General features: G+C 31.5%; 2 protein-coding genes across 4 annotated transcripts; both read left to right on the forward strand.

Moving 5' to 3' along the window:
* The first annotated feature begins 3001 nt into the window (after nt 1-3001).
* On the forward strand, nt 3002-11157 carry LOC128158864 (peroxidase-like protein). The gene is made up of 14 exons (XM_052821843.1): nt 3002-3487; nt 4008-4163; nt 4854-5212; nt 5385-5550; nt 5661-5884; nt 6025-6201; nt 6653-6698; nt 6794-6909; nt 7036-7137; nt 7267-7392; nt 7703-8432; nt 8516-8685; nt 9316-9427; nt 10354-11157. Exons 2-14 carry the CDS (start codon nt 4075-4077, stop codon nt 10643-10645), a joined length of 2709 nt encoding a protein of 902 aa, XP_052677803.1. The 5' UTR covers nt 3002-3487; nt 4008-4074; the 3' UTR covers nt 10646-11157.
* Nucleotides 11158-11975: 818 nt separating this feature from the next.
* Nucleotides 11976-20448, forward strand: LOC128159968 (uncharacterized). 3 transcript variants are annotated; one of them, XM_052823203.1, is made up of 3 exons: nt 11976-12146; nt 17372-18281; nt 20224-20448. In XM_052823203.1, exons 1-3 carry the CDS (start codon nt 12073-12075, stop codon nt 20341-20343), a joined length of 1104 nt encoding a protein of 367 aa, XP_052679163.1. In that variant the 5' UTR covers nt 11976-12072; the 3' UTR covers nt 20344-20448. The 3 variants fall into 3 exon arrangements, with proteins under 3 accessions (XP_052679163.1, XP_052679179.1, XP_052679171.1); XM_052823219.1 differs by lacking the exon at nt 11976-12146 and adding an exon at nt 16679-16699; XM_052823211.1 differs by lacking the exon at nt 11976-12146 and adding an exon at nt 16686-16791.
* Nucleotides 20449-24933: the final 4485 nt, after the last annotated feature.

Consider the following 24933-nt stretch of genomic DNA (forward strand, 5'->3'; position numbering starts at 1 on the left):
TATCACACCTGGATTTCAAATAAATCTAAAAAAAAAAAACATTGTTCAAAATATTAATTGTTTCTTTTCTTGGATTTGGTAATGAAATAAGTAAATGTTGGTTTTTTTTTTTTAGAATAAAAAGACTTTTAAGTACAGGAAGTTTTCCTATGGGGGTAAGAATTCGCCTTTCCCATTAATGGATGAGTGCAGAGATTTTTGGAATTTGAATATTTTAATTTAACTCTGGAATTTGTTCCAAGTCAACAAAAAAATGAATACCTCAAATTACAACTTCAGTGGCTCCCTAATCTAATTCGTTAATTTCTAACAAAGCTGGTGTTCGCCTTTTATTATGCTTTTACATCCAAAACCTCAACAATGTTATTCACTACATTGTACATAAAAAAACCTGCTGATTTTCAAAAAGAAATCATATTAGGTATAACTGATGAACGTGCACACACAAATCAAATTGCGCAGACATTTGATTGATCTGTTGATTTCAAGTGCAACACTTATATAGGGCGAGTTACCACAATAAACGCTATCTGAAATTTATCTAGCACGATTTTATTTACGCCCTTTTGAAGATTTAAAAAATCTTGCCTACTACATGTAAATTACATTTTTCAGTTAATCCAGGGACGCATATATGTACTACAATACCGTTACATGAAGTTGAATTGTATCGTGGTGGTTCATGCGGAGGAGGAATTATGGAGTTAAATTCACTAAGGAGGCTGGGTGGTCAACTTAACCGTCGGATCTACCTTAAATTTTCATACTTGATTCGTTTAGCTATTTAAAACTATTTTTAAATAACAAAATATAATCCATATATTTTAGCTTTAAAATTTTTAAATTTTGCTGTATCTTTATAATAGATTATATAACAGATTAATATAGCATGTCAATTTGAATCTTTTTTTTTCAATTACAAAAAAAGGTACGAAAATTATTCACCGATCCATGTATATGGCGTCAGTGCAACCCATGCTGTCCACAGGCACACGGCGTTTTAAACTTTTCTCTAATTACTGAAAAAACCCTTGTACTAGTAATTATTATAGCACAAGGAATTCTCTCAGTGAAAACTTTCAACATGTCAGCTGCCTGTGGTGCTTTCCTTAGAGCACATGTAATGTTACGACTGATCACGAAATAATTCAGTAAATTGATTTAAGACGCCGTATACGATTTTACAAATTCGGCTTTGTCTGTGGTTATGTAAACGTTCTGATTGAAAACGGTCGGATTTCTTCATAAAAAAAATGTAGATCTAAATTAAAAATTTTATCTTTAAGGTTATTCAGTGTAAAATGTTAATAATATTTTTTTGGTAAACAAACTTTGTACATATATGGCTATAGGTTTTACCGGTTTATGGCGTGTATTTTTTTTTTTTTTTTTTTTTTTGGATTGACACTGCATAGAACTGGTTAGTTTTGGACAGATGCGATCACATCTTGCAAGAACCGGTTACATGTAATAACAAGAAATTGCAATAACCATATGCATAGCCATCATCAGCTTCTGGAAATATGCTAAAGGTTCAAATGCCCCATCTCTTTCTTAACTACGTAACATATACTGACCATTAACATAACATTTTACAAATACAAGTCGCTTTAAATGAATAAGACAAATTAAAGGAACACAAAAAAGGATCAATTAATCAGAACTTCATTGTTCAGAGGGGTTGTGGAAAAAACCAGAAAAAAATTATAACTGTATAACACTATTTAACAATCGATCACTCGAAGTCTTAATCGGGTATAAACAATATTTTTTGAAATGCTAGTGTAACAATTAGTGTAGCAATTTAATGCTTGGTGTAGTAAATTTTCAATGCTATCAAATTGTTTGAAGACATCTGTCATGTTGTAAATTTTGAATTTACTGAAATTTTGTATTTACACCCACCCAAATTTACAACATAACACATCCCTGCATATGCAAGATGCAAAAATGTGGTTTGAATTTTCGTAGGAAAAAACACGAAACTTGGTTCATTATTAATGCAATAACCAACTCCATCGTTATACTGCCAATAGTCACATTTGGTACGGGATTATCTTTTACAACCTGGAGACAGTTCTTTCTATTCGATGGGGAGCCGGACTTTAGAATAGTGCATGCGATTTTATTTGTTTGTTTGTTTTTTTTTAGACGTAATTAAAGTAAACAAGTGAACTGTTTTAGAGACACCTTACAGTTCACTCTGTACGTCACAGTATATCTAATGCTGCAGACAGTAACCTGCATTATATATAATTAAACATTTTTAATGACCGATTTGCTGAGAAATTTGCCCGTGGGCGCAAAATTCAACCGCATTTTAACCTTTATTAAAACTGTACGTTGAGAGATAACGTAAGACTGAAAACCATGCAATCTTTATATTTTATTGCACTGTGTCAGGAATTATTACCACCAAAAGGTACGAAAGGCAAAAACCAAATGTCAATATAGGCGATGCATGTAATCAATTTATCATATGTTGGCTTCAGAATAATGAAATGCAAATACACACATAAGGAGTGAATATTAATACATCCAATGATATTATTGTTTTCTAATGTTGTACGTGTTTTATTCATTTTTTAGTTTGATAGAATTTTTTCTTAGATTGAAATATTAGGATAATATGATAATTAAAGACGGATGCTTTGAGCATAATCAGAAAGCCCGGAATGAGTTTGAAAATTATTGTTAATCAAATATGGGTTATTACCTGCTGTTAACAGAGGTTGCAAGACAAATTCATACAAAATTAGGCAAGCTGATATGAAAGAAAAACCGAGGGCCTTCGTATGAAATTGTTATCTGAAAAAAAAAAATTCAAATCACCATCTAAATGGGAAGATGGGAATGTATTCCATTATATAAAAGGCTAATATGTTTTCTTTATGATATCATTATACTTAAGAACGCATTGCAATATCACAAATCCGAAACAAATTAAGTGATGACAATTTTCTGATAAACCTAATCTTGTTAGACTTTTGCATCTTTGGCAACATGGGATGTAAATTATTGACAAAATTGGGCATTTTTATTTCTAAGATGTACCGATTAGTCTTTTCTACATGAATCTTCATCCCGAAGTTTTATTGATTCTATTCAACAATAAGGCCTATATATTTTCTGTATATCTGACCATAACGTAAATGTACCTTATGACATGACATTAATTAATGCATGTCCCCATTTTCCATATGTTAATAAGATGTTGAGTGATTTATGAACTGAAAACTTCAGACTCTTTGACTTATTCTAGTGAAAAAATGATACCACTAATAACAACACACATAAAAAAGTAAAAAGAAAGCTAAGATAAATATATTCAAACTTATTCTCTTTTCACTTTTTATCATTTGTATTTTCTAAAAAAAATTCAATTTTCACATCAAATGATGCTTTGTTTGAATTTAAAATTGAGTTATCATTCACTTATCACACCAACTGCTCAAGGAAAGCAAGCAAAGCAAAACCATAGACCAAGGTATAGCATTTCCATTATTCATTAATTTTAATACTAGTTAACACCTTTAAATTATTTAATTTTTACCTCTGCATTATTTACTTACGTAATTCTTACCTTTACGTTCATTATTTTTCATTTGTATTTTTTGGTATTAATATATTGATTGAATTAATTCATATCTATTAAGTAAATAATATTTTTTCTATTTGTCTTGTAATCGTTTTCATTTATGATATTAAAAAAGAATTTTTTCAAAATCGCAAACATCTTGAATGCAATAACCAAGAGTATACATTCAATAAATTTTAAATAAAAAAGTACAACTCATATGGGCCGGGGTACATAGATTTATTCAGTTCTATTGTTTAACAATAGAAATGACATTAATATATAGAAATCATTTGGCAAACTGTAAGATACAAAAAAAGTTTTATAGTTAGGAAATGGCAAACATTGAATATTGCAACGTTTGACATGCCATATGCACACCCTAATTTATATAAATTTGAGTTAATGTAATCAATATTTAACTTTACAGAACCCAGAGAGTACCAGTCATGTGCCATTTTTAAAGGCCTCGTTTGATAAAGCTTTATACATGATTGATGATAAGTCTTGCAGAAGGCGGGGAATTGATTTGGTTTAAATTGCAACCCAGACAAATTTTCTCGGGTGAAAAGATGGACTCTATCAGGTAAGTTCGTGGCAAACGCCAGGGAGTGGTTTGGATATTTTTTTTCTCTGCATACGTCTTCAGATTTAAGTTAGAATGTATGCATTAAAATGTATGGTGCCTGCATAATGCTATATGAAACAAGAACTGTTGAAAAGTGGTCGCATTTGATAAAGAAAAAATCATCTTCAAGTATGAAACACATGCGCGGATCCAGAAAATTTTTCCAGGGGGGGGTCCGAAGGATAATTGTGTTTGCCAGGGGGGGTCCGAGGCATATTTTTGCGATAATTTTACTATGTAAATGTAATAAATTTTCATTTTCCAGGGGGGGTCGGGACCCCCCCGACCCCCCCTCTAGATCCGCGCATGAAACAGTTTGTTTATGATAAAAAAAATTGACATTTCATTTCTGCAAAAAGGACAAATTCATCTATGCCTTTTCGTCCAACGTTCAATTTGTAATGCACAAAGTATTTGTTCCAGATCTACTTTATAATCATACATTTGAAGCATGGATAATTGCATTTTAATGCATAGATATACATGTACAAAATTTTTACAAGAGCATTTAAAGACGGTGTTTCATTAAGCATCTGTGACCAAGATTCTGGAGATCTCAGTATGCATTTTGCATTGAAAATCATTAATCATTGCGTCACCAGCTGTATGGAGCCAATGAATAATTGTTCGGTAATATTATTCAATTAGGATGAAGACCCTCGTTATGGTTTTGTGTCTGGTCCCTCCAGCCATGGCCTTGCATGGACGAATCCATGTCACCAAGCCCGTGAGAGTGAGGTCATTGCAACTAGACCATCTTCTGATAGATAGGCAATCACGGGCCAACCAGGTATACAGTGCCCAGGTTCTACCCCCTAAACCTATGCTGTCAAATCTGAATATGGCCTTCGGTGATTTAAATCCAGCACTGATGACAGAGTCTTTGACTGTACCAATTCCTCATCCTGAAGAAACACCGACAAATATGGACGGTATGGGGCAAATGATGCAAGCTATGATAGAAGAAACAATGTCATTATTGGGTCCACCGGCAACAATACCTATCGGTAAGTTTGAAACTTCATTTTATCTGATATTTTGTATCTAAAAAAAAATCAACTACAGTCAATTTAATAAATAATAGAAAAATACGTAAGTCGACCGTTTTTGTTGTTGTTTTTTTTTGGGGGGGGGGGATGCTGAAAGGTATAAGACCAAATTCCTTCATTTCTGTTTCAGAAACAAATAACACTGGTGGTGGACAGCCCTTCTATCACACCGTAGGTCAAAATACCCCAGTGAAATTTCACTACAGTTTTTCTCGTCAAAACGATGAGGAAATGGTTGCAATGCTAAGCGATCGGGCCCACGCATTGTCTTCAATATGTAAAAGCACGGCAAAAATGTATGTATCTAAATCTTAATATTTCATAGCTACATTCGAATGAAGTCTATTATTTTATCATTTCAAACACGTTTAATAGTTTAAATAGTAGCAATTTTGGGTTAAATTAGGATGGACGCCAGAAACGCCGCAGAGGTTCGGACACTAATAGATCATCCGAGCCACCAAGACATGCTGAGACAAGAATTCACTCCATTTTGTTACGAAATTCAACAATGTGATTCAGAGCGAAAATATAGACTCGCCAGCGGTGCTTGCAATAACCTGGACGCACCTTTATATGGAAAAGCTTTCACACCATTTAGGCGAATCGTAGCATCTGCATACGACGATGGTATATTTATTGATAAATAACAATATGTGACATGAGACTCCTCTTTTAATGTAAGATTTGAAAATCTTATATTATAAACATTATCTTATTTTGTAGAGAATGATTTCTACAAAATATTTTTATTCTTAACCAAACAATAGGTGTAGAGGCGCCAAGGACACGAAGTGTACTAGGAGGTATGTTACCGAGCGCTCGTGACGTCAGCAATGCCGTCCACCAAGAAACCGTTAATAGCGTTAACTCTCAGCTTACCCCGTATGTGACCACGTTTGGCCAGTTTCTAGACCATGATTTTACAAGCACACCATTAATGCAAGGTAAACAACGAATAGCGTTTCATTGCAACTTCATACTTCTTATAATATGGCTGTTATATCATCGGATTAACATAGATGCAATAAGGCTCTAATTCTTGCAAATGACTTCTTGTACCAATGACCTGGTTAGAGAATAATTAAAAATGAGGCTTTGATTCTTGACATGTATGAGTCGATATTGAAATGACCTTTATTTGTCATGCCAAAATATAATAAACTTGTCTATACATAAAAAGAGATTTTCAGATGCATGTTTAACGGTGTTTATAAAGACACCAAAACTTATGAACTAACATTTGGTACAATATGTAAGCGAGCGACATATTACATGTTATGAAAATAACACCAATTGCAACTATAATGGGTCAAAAATATAGAATTGATAAGTATGAGGATCTCCAACTGGTACATTGTAGATGTTAAAAATCAATGTTTTTATTGTTTTCTTTAGATGAAAATGGAAATATAATTCAGGACTGTTGCTCTTCTCCAGAAAGGTACGAATCAATTTGTCACAGTAGTTTTTTAGTGTCATCCTGATAAAGGCCATTGTATGCGGTAATTAATTCAATTTTGTCCCATTTTATTGTAGGTTTGAGTGTTTCAGTATATCTGTTTCGGCCAACGATCCACACTTTAGAGACCCTACAAAGAAATGTATGACTGTTATACGATCAGATGCCGCACCACCCTTAGATTGCTCAACAGGTATATATTCTAATTCCTTTAAGACCCACAATATTACGGTATCTGAGTATATGCTAACTGTACATAAATTTAGAAATGAAAAAAATTCCTTTATGAAATTAAAATATCTTTGTTCTGTTGTTGCAGGCATTCGTCAACAACAAAACCAGAGGTCTTCCTTCATCGATGGTACTATGATTTATGGATTTAATAAAGCCAAAGAAGATTCATTAAGAAGTGGAGAATTAGGTACTTGTTCTTATGTTATTTATTTCCTTTTTTGTACACGTATATTCACAAATAAAATATTTGTGCTTGACAAAAACACATATATAAAAGCGATGGCGCCTGTATTGAAATAAAATGTGTTCATAACAGGTTTTCTAAAGGTAAGCGATGACTACCCCCACACTCGTGGTATGATGCCAAAAACTGGTGAAAATACCTGTAATATCCAAATGGAAGACAACCAGGCTCCAGAAATGCAACACTGTTTTGACGCTGGTATGGTTTGAATTTCAATTTCATTTGTCTTGCTTTTATAAGCGGATACCGGTATTAATTTTTTTATTTAAGAACAAAAATACAAATAATCAAAAGAATACAAAAATAGACGCCTTTCGAAATGTTATTTCAGTTTTAAATTTATGAAAACTCCCTCTTTCAATACAACTTACACATTTTTGATTATTTGAGAACATGGAATGATTATACAAGAAATTTCAAAACAAAATCATTTCATACCAATGCTAATTAATAATTCCTATAAACTCCGAAGCTTTTTAACTTTCACTTTATCTTTTTCCTTAATTAGGAGACCACAGGCATACAGAGAATCCTCTTTTAACTGTTATACACACGGCTTTTCTTCGCCGTCACAATCTCATTGCTACACTGCTTAGAGAAGACTTTGGTGTTCTTGATGACGAGATGTTGTTCCAAGAGGCCAAGCGCATGGTTATTGCTGAATTGCAACATATTACTTATAAGGAATTTCTCCCAATTGTTTTAAATAACGATATAATGAGACGGTTCAATTTAAGGATTTACAAACCAGCCCACGACAACGTGTACAATTCTTCCACTGATCCACGAATCATTAACGCCTTTGCCACAGCAGTCTTCAGATTTGGTCACACATTGGTGCGGCAAATTGTTGGTACAGACAATGGGAACTCTATTTTTGTCGACAGTCTCTTTAAGCACTTTGATCGACCCCGGATGACTCTATCGTCAAATGGGTACGGACACGAGTACATGGCAAACTGGAAATCCAGAACGGGTACGTCCCAACCTGACGGCTTCATTGTAGATGCTATTCGGAACAGATTGTTTGAATCAGAATCGGAAATGGCAAGTGGAGCGACCAAGAGCTTTGATCTTGCAGCACTGAATATACAAAGGGGCAGAGATCACGGCCTTCCAGGTTACACTGTTTACAGGGAATGGTGTGGACTTTCCCCGGTCCGCCACTTTGGGACGTGGAACCTCGGACTAGTTGATCACGATAGTAGAGCCGCAGCAAATCTTCGTTCTATATACAGGTCAGAAAATTTCAAATTCAGGAGAAAACTCTTTTTTACGAAGATTTTCAAACGAGAATTAATATGTATAATGTTTTGTTTAGACACCCGGATGATATTGACCTCTTTGCGGGAGGTCTATCAGAGAGAAGACTTCCAGGTGCTTTGCTGGGTCCTACCTTTTCCTGCATACTTGCTTTCCAGTTCCAAGTTCTGAAAACAGGGGACAGGTTTTGGTATGAGAATCCACACCCAGTCCATGGGTTTTCCGCAGGTAAACTACTCATTATAAGTACATTCGTAATGCACATGAAATCAAATTAGATTCGATGGCTTTAGGATCTAGACTGAAACAGTGTAAAAAATTTAATTTAGCTGCTCAAAGATCATTGATAATATTCGAAAAATTTCCCAACACATTGAACGTATATGTAAGAGCTAAATTGTATGCACATATGCTGCAGGAATAGAAAGTTTATTAATTATTTTATTTAAATCTTAAGTTTTAAGTTCCTCTTGCAAAACATTAAAATATTAACTGGTTAATAATAAATGTTTTGCAACGACAATATTTGTAGTTGAAATATATAATACAATTATTGTGAGCAGAAACATGCATATGAGACAAGAACTCAGTAGATTGAAGAATCTTACTAATATAGATACTAGTAGACAACTAAGAAATGAGAATTGATTAAAAACTTTTATTTTTCGTATCAATATCCGTTTCAAGCTATTGTCAGTAAGAAACACAAAGCAGAAAGTTAGAGGACTAAATAAAATAAAAAGAAAACGATTAAAGTATTGTTTACTGAATAATGTTAAAAGTCATAGAACAAACTGATATTAAAAATGAATAACCCTGACAAAATGTGCTTGGAAATGAATTTTAATCTAATTACAGACCAATTAAAAGAATTGAAGAAAGTGACACTTGCAAAGATTATTTGTTCCACTGCTGATGAGAAACATATCATGACAATGCAACCTAAATTAATGGCTAGAACACAACAAACGTAAGAACAGGCAAAGATATATATATATATATATATATATATATATATATATATATATATATATATATATATATATATATATATATATATATAAGAGAGAGAGAGTGAGAGATTATTATTTCTGTAAATGCTTAAAGGGGCATGGTCACGTTTTTGGTCAAAAATTATTTTTAGTAAGGCATTTTTAATAGGCAACCAAAATTTGAGTGTCATTTGATGAGTCATAAGCGAGTTACAGAGCGTACAATTTTTTGCTATGTAAACAAAGCGTGTGTTTACATTTTGAATGTTGTGAAAATTCAGTTTTAGACCTAAAATGAATGTATTAGTCGTCAGGAACTGTTTATTTATGCTTAAAATGAATAATAAGATAGACAAACCAGCTTTAAAAAGATTTTGTACTGGTATATTGAACCTATTTAAACAAAAACAGGGCATGAGCCTTCTTTACATGACGAAGAATTGTAAGCCCTGTATCTTGCTTAATTAAAACTCAACGACTGGCACCCAAATTTCATTTGATCATTAGAAATGTATTCCTAAAGCATTGCAAATAATAAAAACAGAAAAATAAAATTCGACCAAAATCGTGACCATGCCCCTTTAAGATTCTAGCAAAATTGTTCACCAAATTGCAATTTTATAATTCTTCCGTAACGAATTCACAGTTTCATTCTTTATATGGCCATGTATTTGATTTAATAATTGACGAGAAAGAGAGAAAAGGGAAATAAAAGAGGAAGAGAAATTTCAGTTTAAGAGATAATTTACTGTTTTCAATTATCTCTGAAATATATATGTATGAAATTACTAAATATGTTGGTGAAATAGACTCTACAGATAAAAGTTTGGCTTAAAAAACCAGAAAAACTACAGTACCATAACTTGTACTAATTTGTTCAATGTGGTCATCCGTTGTATTGTAGAAACCCAGCAGTGTCATGTAGAAGGATACTAGGAGGTCATGCTCTTGGTTATCATATTGATGTGTTTGGAACTAACTTTCCTGAAATGAGAACTCTAAATATGAATATGAGACCACTACCAGCGTTCAGAGGAAGAAAGACCATTTATCCTATCAACCCTACTTTACAGTATCTTTTCAGAACCAAGCCAACAATAAAATCTTTCGGAAGAAGAAGGATTATATATGGACCAACTAAACTCAAATACAAACGACGGATTTTACTAAAAAAGAGGAAACCGTTGTATTTTTAACCCATTGTTACTTAGGAAATCATTTCATCATTACACCTTGCAAAACCATACTCACCAATCCCATAACACAAATTGAAATTTGTGTTGTGTAATGAAATAAAAATGAGCTATAAATTTTCGATTTGTCCCAGAACAACTCGAACAAAATTGATGTGCAGAGCTTTGATGCCTTGAAATAAGCTATATAAAATTCATGCACACTATGTTAGGCCGCAAGACATATTTAGAATTTGTACTGTGCTGTATGTATTCTAAAGCCTTAAATAAATTGCGAAGATATATCTCTAATATGCTTAATATCATTAGTTTTGGACCTCACTACGCAATGTTTTAACACTTTTTAAAAATCCTATACTCTTCACGTTAATTTGTGCAGATAGAATTTTGTTTACGTAATCAGTCTAGTTTTTTAGTAGGTATGAATTTATTTTTGCAACATTAAATGAAATATTTAAACGTTTTATAAATTCATATGTGTTTTTATGTATAAGAAATTGAAATAAAAACTATTAATGCAGAAAAGATTGAATTCTTATTTGTCTTTAAATAATTCACATTCAAAATCTGTATTTTGATTGTATTGGTTAAAGAAATACATGTAGTTAAAAGCTTTCACAGATAATCTTTATGTAAGAATTATTTTATTTACTAAGTATATATAAAGAACCAAAAAGAATTCAGCAATAGACACTTATTTTATTTATACATGTACTATATAAGCAACCTGCAGATAATGTGATTTGATATAAAATGAGTTGGTGCATATTCTTTTGTCTGAATGAATGTTTATTGAACACTTTATACGTATGACATACTTTTGTCAAGCGAAAAAGTGATTAAATTAAATAACTCTTAAAAAACGGTGTCAACAAAACTGCAAATGATTTTCCTAATTTTGAAATAGATAGACGTTTGAATAGCAATACTATATTTTTGTTTATAGAATGTTTTTAGCTCACCTAAGCTGAAAGCTCAAGTGAGCTATTCTGATCACATTTTGTCCGTCGTCCGTCCGTCCGTCTGTCTGTAAACTTTTCACATTTTGAACTTCTTCTCTAAAACCACTTTTCCAATTTCAACCAAATTTGGCACAAAGCATCCCTATAGAAAGATAATTATAAATTGCAGAAATGAAAGACTGATCTTTATCTAAAACGGAGAAAACCTCAAAACTGTAGAAAAAGGGGGGTGCATTTTAAAAAATCTTCTTCTCAAGAACTATTGAGTCGAATTCAACGTAATTTTGCATAAATAATCCTTATGGAAAGGAAAATATAAATTGCAAAAATTATCGGCAAATTCTGTTTCAATTTTGAGTAAGTTACGAAAATTAAAATAAAGATAATCGCGGTCAATCAGTTTATAACTTCGGGTTCGGTATTCCATATCGAAAACGAAAGTTCTTTATATAAAGCAGCCATGTTTGAATGTTGACGCATGACAAACGCGTCAAACTGACAAAGATGTATTTGCTTGTTGTGCAACAATTTTACCTGCTAAGGTATACTTGAAACATGCTAAACATATTTGTGCCGATTTCGTGAAGTGAATTGAGGTTAAATCTTTCAACGCGTTTACATTTTCATTCGTGACCATGGTTTTACGTTGTTTTGAATTTCGTTTGTGCATTGTAACTTGAGAGGAAATATCGCCTGTATTTTGGAATTTTTATCGGATCAAATATAGACTTTAGTAAATCAGACAGTTAATTGTTTACCTTTGCAAAATGAGCAAAATCTGATGCACTAACAACATATTATATTATAAATAATATACATTCTACTGGTCATTCGTTACGATCTCTACGTAATGGTTGATTATAATGCAACGTGCTTTGTTAAGATGCTGTGCATTTTCAGTCTAACGGAGATTGTTTTTGCTGCTAGAAATATATAGGTATATATATTATGATAAAAAAAAAATTGTGCTCTTTCTTTGCTTTAGTGCAGGTTTCTTCTGTTTTAATTGTTTACAATTTTCTCTTTACATACCATATTCAGCTGTAGCAAGTTTCGAATTATTAGCAAGGTACAGAGTTTTGCTCACAGAACTGAGGCCATGCTTTTGTTCATTCTGAATAGGAAATACCAAGTTTAAAAATCTTAAGATGAATGTAATTAACTCTTGTGAACAAAAGATTGACTCGAACCAAGCAGAACTGTATCTTGCTTATAATTCTTCGAGTGACGCTGTAATTTCGATTTATCCCTAGAAATGTCTCACTAAACGTTAAATACTTGACTGTAAAGAAAAATTAGAAGGATGATATGCTGTAACAACGTTTTGGAGCCCTCTCCTTATACGATGAATCTACACCAACTTTGTTGGTTTTTCAGACACAATTAAATAAAAACGATCTCTTTAAAACAGTTTAAAACATTGCTGTTACGGGGATAAATGTATTGTCGCTATTCCTATCAAAAAAATTACAGTGGAAAATCATCTTGATTTGTAGCCATTTGTTAATGTTGATTTTGGATAAAGATGAAAATAAAGGATGGGCCTTAGTAAAATAGAGTAATATGCCTGTCAATACATTGCAGTCTGGGGCTTATTTAGGGGGGGGGGGGGGGGATAGACCTTTTCAGAAATCTTAAGAAGCAAACAAGAAAAAGATTTTGAATATGGCTATGTCTGACTTTGCCCCAAAAAAGTGTGGGTGGGGACCCCCCCCCCCTTCCACCCAGTTTCGACGCCTATGCATTGATTATACATGTAATAGCTCTTTAACATATCACATGATAACATTTTTCAATCGAGTGTATTCATCGATCAAACGAATAAGGTTATAAAACCTCGCACGACTTCACGCCTGGTAAACAACAATAGTTTAAAATGTGGAAGACCAATCAAATTTTTGTATGTTCTTAATTTGAGCGCCTTGATGTTTTTTTCTTCCACATGTAGGAATTTTTTTTTAATAAAATACAATAACTAGCTAGTACAATGTAGTTGAAGATGAATATGTACCTATATATATATGCATATTCTCATATAAAATTTGATCGTTTTACAGTGAGGGGGCAGAACTAAACTAAAGGGAATTGGAGTTAACAGTGTATCCTTACCAAAAATTTAGTTTTATATCTTGCATAGGATCTTATTTTTGGTAAAAATGGTATTTCATAAGGGTACATTGTCAAAGATTAAGTGTAGGAAAATAAGTGTAAAATTTGGATACAAATTATTTTATGGTATTCTTTTTTTTGTTTTTTTACTGAGGGGGCATATGGCACAATATCCTTTGTACACTCATATAAAGCCATTGTTGCTCAGGTGAGCGATGTGGCCCCATGGGCCTCTTTGTTTTCTCTTATTGTTTGTATTTCAGCTTGGTCAATAAATTTTATATTTACATAAGTTAAATTACAAATTGAATCAATTTGTAATTAAGCCACAATCACATTTATTTCAATATTTGTCAATTTGACCATACATGACCATATCTCCGCAAAATTTGTAAATTAAGTGCTTGTTATGAAACTGGGGATGAATTTCGCTATCTTTTCAAATGTACTGATGATGGTTATGTGTATCAAATTCAATGATTATGCATCTATCAAAATATATCACATCCAAATGTTCTAAAATCTGAAACCCGTTCAATGTCACAAACAAAAATCAACTTATCAATATTTGTAAACTATTAGATACTATATTTGAGAGAGTTAGCTCTCTTGGTAAACTTATAACAATTACACTATAACTTCAGTTATCAGAATAAAGTTCATTGTCATTGCGTCAAATATAAACGTTGTGGGTCATAAATCAGCTTTTTCTGAAAAAATAATGCATTACTTTATCTAGCTTTGTTGAAAAAATAACCATTGATTCTTTTTCTTAGATAGGTACACGATAAGTTTCATAAGAGAACAATGAATGATCTTGTAAGATTAATTCATTTTGTGTCCTCCATTCTACATGTATGTAGTAGAGTTTAATTGCAACCGGTACATTATTGTTCTACATACGTGAATAAATCAACATTATATTTTAATATGTAAGAAAACCTGTGCTATAAATAAACGAAAAAAAAGAATATATGACAAATTGCCCTATGCATCATTGCTAATTTAAGTACAAAACCAATAGCATATACAAACAAGTAAGGAAAGCGAGGACATACCAAACATAAACAGCCGTAAACGGCTTATTTGGTCAATTGCTTAAAAGTGTAACAGTTCAAATTAATAAATTACCAGACGAAATTAATACTGTTTGCAAACAACTACTAGACTCATTAGAAGGATTTTTTTAGAGCTAACCTATTTTACATTCATATCAAAAAAGGCCTGTTCTTTATATTATTACCGACAGAACTACATGTACCTATATGAATTATATAAATGTAATGCCTCATTGAAAAATCAATATCTGGATGATCAGCTTTCAATCGTTTCTTTTATACAACTTTAGAAAGTACAATTTGGCCCTTACAGTCAATTAGTATATAATAATAATTACTATAATTACAAGTCTACAATATTTAGACTATGTTACCATTGAGTCTAAAATGGGGGGGGGGGGGGGGGGAGGTTGTAACCTTTGGTCAAGTGTTCCACAGTTTGTTAGAATAACAAACATTGCTGTAAAATTATAATTGACAAATTAAACATTTTTAAGAGCATAAACTATCGTGGAATGAAGTTAATTATGAGTATTCTACATAGCTATACACGTATTTTCTAAACCGTGTTAAATTATGCTGATTTTAAGTGTTCAAAACGGTACCATAAAGACCACGGATAGTAAATGAAATAAGATTAAGTTTGTAACGTCCTTTTGCTCCTGTTAATAGCAGTACAATAATAAACTCCTTAAAATCTAATTTGGGTTATTTGTTTTCACAAAAACGCATCCAAGCTTCTGGCTCCTGTAAAATAGCATACTTAAAGACCAAAACCTGAAAACAATTGAATATATATTTCAACATGGATTGCCCGAGGTATTTTTATAGAATTTATTCCATGAAAAGAAATGCAATTCTTAGGGTATGCATAACTATTAGTCAAATTTGTTTTTGTATTTTTTACAATTATAATGATGACCGGAATGCATGACTTAATGAAGATTGAGTGACAATTCATTGTTTTCGTTAACCAATTTACAATGTATAAATAACTTACGTAATAAGACTTTAAATTAAAAAAAATATAAGAAATGCAAATATTTTCCCAAACTCATCAAATAAGTTTTTATTCAGTCGTTGATTGCCTCTCACTTACTCCTAAGGAACTATCCTAAATATTCTGGAATTCATGACATGCTATTTAAACTCACCATTCAAAAAGAGGCCCTGTAAATATGAAATTATTTGTTCAGCTTGTTTTTGTTTTAAAAAAAATCAGTGCTTGAATATGATGTCGACAATTTTTTTTATCACCCATAGTTTATTTTCCTTCATCACTACATCACTATCAAAAGCAATACACGAAGTTCTGATGTTCAGAATAGGAATTTATGACTAAAATGTATTTTCTTTTATAAATTTTAAGAAAATCTGGTTCTGTTATCACATTCATATCATATTCACAATATATATATTCATGTAAATTTGTGAATTTGTTTTTTTCTAATTTGGATTTTCCATTACAAAAAAATCAAGTGGTAGTCAACTGATAAAATAAAAATTATGAAATTAATCTTTGTCTTTTTTAAGAAAAATGAGACAAAAAAATTAATTTTAGTTACTAATTTACACCTTTTTATCAAATACTTTTTTTCAAATCCCATAATCAAATATATATTTCAAATAAAGAAAAACAAAGCGCAAATTTTAAGCAAATATGTTATCATTATTATCTTAAACAATTAATTTGTAAGTTGGACAAGTTAGAAAGTTTTTGAATTCTTACATAAAATTCTTCTTCCAAAAGCCCCTGCATCTATATATATTTTTGACTTAACTGCTGTTTAGATTGTTCATTAATTTTTCTGTCTATAATTGATCAATGAGAGAGGCGGTCCATTACATGCTAAGATGCTTTTTGAATAAATAGGTCCGAAAATTAATTATCCCTGGCCATACTTTAATGAGTTCTTCGTTACAAACAGGTAATTGATTCATTATATGTAGATGTATATCTAAAATTTAAGTTCTGATGACTTGGAAATTCAATGCAACTTTAATTAGGAAAGCAACAAAGGTAAATAATTGAAACAGTTTTTGAAAACAAAATTTCTAGTTTTAGTATTATGCTTAAGAATAAATATCATAGAGATAACTTAATATTTTTCACGCCTATTTTAACTTTGATTTTGTTTGATAAAAATACTGTACTATCAACTTACATTTTGATTGCTCCATGATTTAACAAAGAAGAATGTTAATACGACTACAGTATTCTAAACGAAATAACTTTCGTTCAATAAAACTCTTGCGTATCAGTTGCAAGTATTAATAAAGTAATATCAACTGTTTTGAAGATTGAAAGTTCATAGATACTGGCCGAATGATTGAATTTTGATGATTTAGCAGACATCGTATTTCGATGAAGGCTTGATTTTTTAAATCGACTTAACTACGAATTCCACATTAACTCCATATTAATCAAATATTCATGAGACCACATTTATAGTTTTACTCTTTGTGATTGTAAGGTTTTGCTTCGCAATCGTTTATATCAACTATCTTAAAATTCTTATTTTTTTGCAGTTTTTCATTAAATAACCACCAAACAGGGAACAAGTTCATGTTTACGCACCATGCTATTTCTTTTTATTTAGGATGGCTATCAACGTTTTTTGTCTTTGTGCACTAGCCTTGTTTGTTGTCACGCTTGGTCAAAACCCGGAGGAAAATAAAGATTTAACCCCACGCGAGCTTCTTAAGAATACACATACCCAACATGAGCACTTTGCCAAAACAATGATGTTACCATTACTGGAAAAATTAACTAAAACGCCTACACTGATGTCGAAAATACAAAGTAAAGGGATGGCAATGAAAGCATCACATGGAACAGAATCTGAATTTCATCTGAACTATGAAAAAATACGTTCAAATATAGCTTCAATGAAAGTAAAACACTCTGCGAAATCCGAATTTGAACTGAAACCCAATTTCCCGTCTGCATCTGTTGCCAAGTCTTCTGCTGCTCAGATTGCCGATTCATCTTCTGCAGATACAACCCCTAATACAACGCCTAAGCCTAAAGAAGATGTGAGTTCTTCCACTGAAAATGATGACTCTACCAAACGAAGTGATACTAACCCTTCTGAAAAAGCTAATGAAACCTCAAAGCCAAAGACAGAAAGTTCCTCTTCCGAAACAAAGAACATGCAGTCCAACAAAAATGCTAATAAATCCTCTGAGCCAAAGAGTAAAAATTCCTCTTCTGAAAAAGTTGATAAAACTTCTACGCCAATGAAAAGTAGTTCATCTAAAAAAGATACATCTCCGTCCGTTGAAAAAGATGACTCTTTGTCCCAGGTTAACAATTCCCCTCATAAACACACACTACACATTGTAATAACACATGTGTTTCATTCATCCCTACCACAAGGGGCCAGGATATTTGACGTAGCGATTCCAGTCCAGACCACAGATTATGACACAAATCTACCATACGTGAGAACGAGCAAACAATTTAAAAGTAATACAAATTTTAAAGAAGCATCAAGGGGAATGAATAAGGTGAGTATGGCATGCATAATTAACAAAAAATGAGCTCAACACAATTTAAATTGAATAAACTATGTTTATGTAATGTATAGTTAACAAATTGTTAACTACATAGAGCTAGATAGATATTAAACGGATGAAAACTATAACTAACAAATATTAATGACAGTTCAAATGTCCAAAAATAAATTTATTTGATCAAAAATGAATTGAAAAATATTTTATCGTAGTATCCTTAAGCAAATGTCTTAGCCTTTTCTTTTTTTGTAACGCTTACACGTACGTGTAAAACTGAGCTCCATATCAAATCAAATCAAATGAGACATTTTCTATGAAGTCATATCCCCGGACCAAATCAATTATTAAAGGTTACTCATTATTGAAAAGAACGCATTGGGATGATTATTGATACGATTAAACTGTTGCTTGTACAAACATCTAACAAATAACTAATCAGAAAAAACCAAAATGTTCTCCTCAAGTACATGTCAATCCGTGTACTTCGATTCAATAATTTGATATATTTAATTTTTAATTATTAGATAGGGACACGATGGAACACTTTTGGAATAGCGTGAAACTTACCATGAAATTCATTCCTAGCACATAAACTGCTGCGTTAAGAAAAAAAAAATGAAAAGTTTTGATTTTTTTTTAGTAGTGATCGAATCGACAAAAGAAATTTTAGTTGATGATCGCCGAGAACGAGCGATTGTCGAGTACTTGAATACTGAGGAATCATCATTCGTTGGGAACCAATGTTCTTGGCTTTCGTGGATAACCCTTGCCAAAGAATTTTCATTCCCGCAAGCATTTGTTTTAAATCTATCAAAATTATCCCAGCTTTCTACCAACAAAATTACGTCTCCACGATCAGGAAAAAACTGGCTGCCCACGAATATTGACCCCCCACGAATAAAAATTGAAATGAAAATTAAAAACAAAAGATTTCACAGTACTTGTTGACATCCTAAATACATGTTATAATAATTGACAAATGTGAAAAAGTTAACGATAGAAAACTAAAGTCAAAATTTATTGCCATTAACTAGTAATTCACACTTGTAACTTCAAATTCTTGAATCTTAGTCGGTTTACTGATGGTGTCAGTTTTTAATCTCGAGATACGAATCTGACGTTGCGCACTAAACTTTGTTTAACATAATTTTTATTGTTTAATATTGTTTAGAGTCATAAATATAGTTTCCTAGAAAATTGTGCATAACCATTATTTAAAATAACATGTTCTGACATAAACCTGTGTTTCTGAAATGTAAATCTGTCTTCACTTTGTTAATTTCTTTTTAAATCGGCGCCTTGAATGTCTATAAACTATGGTTTATAAACCATAAAACATAAATTGTCGATTGTAGTTCGGATTTGCAGACTGTAATATACGAATTGTAAAACAGTTTTAATTTGTAAAACCATTTTTTGTGTGGTTATTCCTTTGATAGTTATGACCTGTAATTAGATGTTACTTTAATAACTCAGTACCACATAATATATTTGGGCATACATATATTTTAACAGATGCAATTAATTAGAAATACAAATGTATATAGACAGTAGAATTAAATTATGCTCCATTTGAAGTTGATGCAAGATTTCAAATTTCTGTCCATTAATATTAACATAATTACATGTTGTTTATGACTAATACTACATTAGACTTAAAGAATTGAAAAAGCGGAATTGTCAATCCGTTATTATTTGATAAATAATTTGTTTTTAACTACTGGACCAAAGTAAAACTATCTCAAAACAAAATGTTTTGTCCCACCAATTACAGAAATCAGCAATCAGTCGTTTAGTTAAAACTACTGCTAAACTGTCGATTTGGTTTTATCAAGGCATGCTGAAATTCATTGGTGTAAAAGTTTAAATAACCTTGATACTGTTTAAAGAAAATGTCTTTGTTTAAATGCATTAAAATATGTATGTCTTCTTTCAGCGAAATATTTTACCGGTCATCCAAGAAGAACAGCATGACTCCTTCCGAACAATAAGACAGTCCGTTGATGTGTTTATATGCCGCTGCTCTTTGGAACAGCCACACTGTTGCCAATATTAACCATAACCAAAATTGTAACAATAAGAAGTCTATAAATTATCTATGAATAAAATATAACAAATAACAAATTTACAATGTAACAGTGAATAAAAAGAACAATTAACATACGACAAAATATCGTCTGTTCTGTTTTGATTCAGATCTTAGTTCATTTTTCACAACTATTATAATAACAATTAATTTCCTTTTATCACTTAAGTTTTACTTATCAATGAGTTCATGGATAGCCTCCAAAAAGAAAGCACAAAGATCGATTTTTGAAAATGGGGGGGGGGGGGGCAGATAGAGCCAGGAAGCCCCCTGATGCTACATGTTGATATTTCATCTGATTATGTTTCTTGGTATCCTAATGTGTGCTTAAATAAAACAAAAATTAAATACAGCTCGCTTGATACTTTTTTTATCGTTAGTTAAAGTGAGGTAGTTATTAGGTAACAAGAAACCCTTTCACGTTGGGGACTTTTCCAGCAGTGAAAAAAGACGTTATGCTGATGTACAGATTATTCAAAATGCTGACTGTGGTCCATTCAAAGAGTTCTGTTGCATATTTACGACTGGGGCTTTTGAAGTTCATGGTTATGCGTGTTGTTTCATAATGGGACATTCTTTATACTTTTTTTTTATAATATTCAAATGAGTTTGAAACAAAAATCTAATTGATTTGTTTTTTTTTTAATTTTTTAATGTTTTCTCGTGAGGAGTTACTTGAAATCGTAGTCTTTCTAATGGGTTCATTAATTTGCAAATTCGTTTAGTGAAAGTGGACATGATATTTGAGTATTACCGGAGATATTTACAACAGCAAGGAAGGACTACATGTCGTTGGTTCTTTTTCAGATTAAATCAGGTTTGTTCACGACAGAAGAAACAATCTGTCATTCATGCCCGAAACAATCTACAATGCCACACATTCAAAGCTTCACAACCTTCATTACCACACACACACACACACACACACACACACACACACACACACATATATATATATATATATATATATATATATATATATATATATATATATATATATATATATATAAAGGCAGAAAATTGTAAGTCCAATACATTTCCATAAAATGACTTAACATTATTATAATGGTGATAATCAACATAAATGTTTCCTTGCATGCTTAAAAAGTCAATGATTTGATTTAAAGTCAGCTTAGAAAAGAATCTCACTGACTTTGTAAGATGAAAATAAACGAAGTCATCAAAAAGCCGATAGAATTATGGAAGGCATGTCCTAATTACGTTTACTTAATAAAATAAGTAAAAACAATCATTAAAATGGGGTGCTTTTCTCCGAATTACAATGTTAATAAGACCACACTTCGTCTTCATGGTTATAATTAAGTACTTTGATCGGCTTGAAATGTAAAGGATCGTCACGGGCCAATAAAGTGTTAATTCAACTTGTTCATTGTAATAAACGGTTAAGTTTGCTGGGTTTTTTTTAAATTTTAAATGTTGAAATTATAGCATTCTTTGTTTAGCACCCATTTTCGTTGATTTTATTGTTGAGTGGATTCACAAAATCAAATGAATAACCAAATGAAAAAAAGGACATGTTTAGGTTAAACATTCAATATTAGATTAACGTATCCGTTTAGTTTTGTTTTACAAACTCTTTGAAAATTGATCTCCTCGAATACAGCTGAAAAAAAAGAGTATATTTTTTCCCCATAATTTGTTTATATTTATTGTAGAACTTAACTGCAAATAAATATCAATGATAATTTTACCATTTTTTAAAGGCGATTGTATAGTTGTCGCACGGAATTAATACTCTTGAAAACAATAAAAGATGCTGCATGTGACAAAAAAAAAATGGAAAAAGCAGATAAAAGATGAACTCACAAATGTTCTCAACTTAAAAAAGGCAATAAATTCAATAAAGAAATTTTTATTTTGATAAAATGTAGACAAAACCATTGACAGTGAAATATAACCACTGTGTGAGATTTTTGGTGGGTAACATGTACACCACTTCGTATTTTGGGGGAAATTCTTAGCACTTGAACTATCCTCTATTCTGTTAAATTGCTGCTACACGTTAGAAATATATATTGTTCTTAAAGGGGCATGGTCACGATTTTGGTCAAATTCTATTTTTATAATTTAATGCTTTAGATATACATTTCTAATGATAAAATGAAAGAAGAAGGTACAGTTTTCTTCAATATTTGCCCTAAAGTTCAAAAGTTGTTTAAATCTCATAAAAATACACATAAACCATCTTGAACATGTGTGTATATAAAGTACCAAGTTAAACACTTATTTTGTTTCAAAAAAAATTATGACTAAGATTTTGTCAAAAATGATGAAAATTGGAACATTTTCTCGTAGTTTATTGAAGAGGAAAATGTGTCCGCAGCCGTCGCCCACAACAAAATTAATATATTTTATGTGATATCACATGATAAAGCTATAATGTAAATTACATTGTGGGCGACAGCTGCGGTCATATTTTTCTATTCAAAAAAGCACTGAAGAACTGGTGTCTTCTGCTCAGTTTCATGAAAATAACAGGAAATTTCACTGTTTATGATGTCACAATTAATCTTGTGAAACTCTAATCAGGTAACTATTTATAGATTCTTTATTTATGGATATTCTTGTGTAAATAAACATAACATTTCAATTTTTTGTGATATTTTTAAAAATCACCCTAAAACAGGGCAAAATAGGACTGAAACTGTACCTAGTTCTTTGAGAGTCAGTCATTAGTTTATAGGCAAGATACAGACCTCACAATTCTTTGTAATGTAAACAAGGCTCGTGCCCTGGTTTTGTTTACATAGGTTCAATATACCAGTAAAAATCTTTTTCAAGCTGATTTGTCTATCTTCTTATTCATCTTAAGCATAAATAAACAGTTCATAACGTTTAACACATTAATTTAAGGTCTAGAATTGAACTTTTCACTTCCATATTCAAAATGTAAACAAAAGCATTGTTTCCATAGTAAAGAATTGTGAGCTCTGTAACTCGCTTGTAACGAATGACACTCAAAGAAGATGGGTGGATAAGGCGTGTAAAATGCCCATACATAGTCAGCAAGCTACTGAAAAATTAAAGTATCAATAAATCTGATATTTTTTTAAAGAAATCATTTAAAACTATATAAATTTAACAAATCGTTTATTTTTAACCCATGGATATGTTCAATACTTGGAATATGTTGACTCAAACAGGCCTATACGTATCAAATACTGTCATTTTTTAGAACTTCAAGGCATTTTCCTTTATAGAGTGGGTCTGTGCTCCATATTTTTCTCATAGTCTAAATAAGGGCTTTTGGAAAACAAACTGATTTCAATCAATAAAACGTATAGAGATGACCCACTGTACATTAAAAAAATCATAATATATTTGAATAGATTTAATGGGGGAAAAATAAATTCAAAATTGTATTTCACTACTAAACCGAATGGGCATTTCCGCCATCTTATTCCCCCATCTTCTTTTGGTTGCATTATAAAAAATGCCCTACTTAAGCATTGTAAACAGTAAATACGGAAAAATAATTTTTGACAAAAATCGTGACCATGCCCCTTTAAAAAATGTATTTATTATGATTCTAAGTTAGGCATCATAAAACGATCAATCCATACATGTACATCTGCACAAGCAATAAAAAATATTAGAAATTTAGAAAGTTGTTACTCAGACTCCAGAGGACGGGAAATTATTGTTCAAATTTTGAATTTCGCGAAGGCAAATCTTCGCAGATTGTCAGTTTTAAAGGTTCGTTTTGGTTTGCTACCTACAATGAATAATTACTTTTTTTTATAATTTGTTGAGGACGTCAATTCGTAGATAAAAAGTACCCACAAAATCCATAAGTTGAACCATAACTAATAAAAATGATTTTATAGTGGGTTTTTTTTATAAAGACGACATAGGTCTCCGCGTCATTTGTTCGGTCACTGAGATATCATATTATATCTTTCCCCGCTTCTCATATGAAACAAGAAATCACATTGACGCAAGCGTCAAATGGGCCGCAAAAAATATAATTGTTGTATGAATCAAATGGTTGTTTATAGAAAAACACACCAGAAAGAAGAAAATAAGAGTTGGTTATACTAATTTTTATGGTAAATTCTAATATACTTTCAGCAACTTGTTTTGAAGTTTAACATTTTACTATTATCATAAAGAATCGATTTGGTTACTGTAAGCATTTCTAACGGCAAGTGTATGATCATTGCCATAGTATGAAGTAATGGAGAACACATTGATTTGTACATTAATACAAAGTTCAACTCATCATTTGAAATTTCTCTTGGAAATTATATATTTCAAACCATTTTGGTTTTTTTGTTGTTGCATTGTATTGAATGAAAACTTAATGCATTACTTTTATATATGATTTCAAGAGACCTCATAATAAAATGAAAATGGATTAGTTCAAATTTTCCAGTCAATTCAAATTTTCATTTCTGTCATATTCTTGCGTAAATAATTGATATAATGATATTTTCTACCACATTTTACATGGAAATATACACGCAAAGTCATTTTATTTGACACGGCACATAGAAATTCAAATATATCATTTATATAAAATTGAATGACTTTCAGGTC

This window comes from Crassostrea angulata, chromosome 1 (genome assembly GCF_025612915.1).
Source record: "Crassostrea angulata isolate pt1a10 chromosome 1, ASM2561291v2, whole genome shotgun sequence".
In the NCBI taxonomy this organism is placed as follows: Eukaryota; Metazoa; Mollusca; class Bivalvia; order Ostreida; family Ostreidae; genus Magallana; species Magallana angulata.

Bases quoted from the DNA above. Each gene is read 5' to 3' on its own strand.
- LOC128158864 (XM_052821843.1), top strand. From the start codon at position 4,075: ATGATAAGTCTTGCAGAAGGCGGGGAATTGATTTGGTTTAAATTGCAA. The intron at 5,885-6,024 runs GTATATTTATTG...ACCAAACAATAG, and splicing joins AGCATCTGCATACGACGATG to GTGTAGAGGCGCCAAGGACA. The intron at 6,699-6,793 runs GTACGAATCAAT...ATTTTATTGTAG, and splicing joins TGTTGCTCTTCTCCAGAAAG to GTTTGAGTGTTTCAGTATAT.
- LOC128159968 (XM_052823203.1), top strand. From the start codon at position 12,073: ATGTTGACGCATGACAAACGCGTCAAACTGACAAAGATGTATTTGCTT. The intron at 12,147-17,371 runs GTATACTTGAAA...CTTTTTATTTAG, and splicing joins CAACAATTTTACCTGCTAAG to GATGGCTATCAACGTTTTTT. The intron at 18,282-20,223 runs GTGAGTATGGCA...GTCTTCTTTCAG, and splicing joins CATCAAGGGGAATGAATAAG to CGAAATATTTTACCGGTCAT.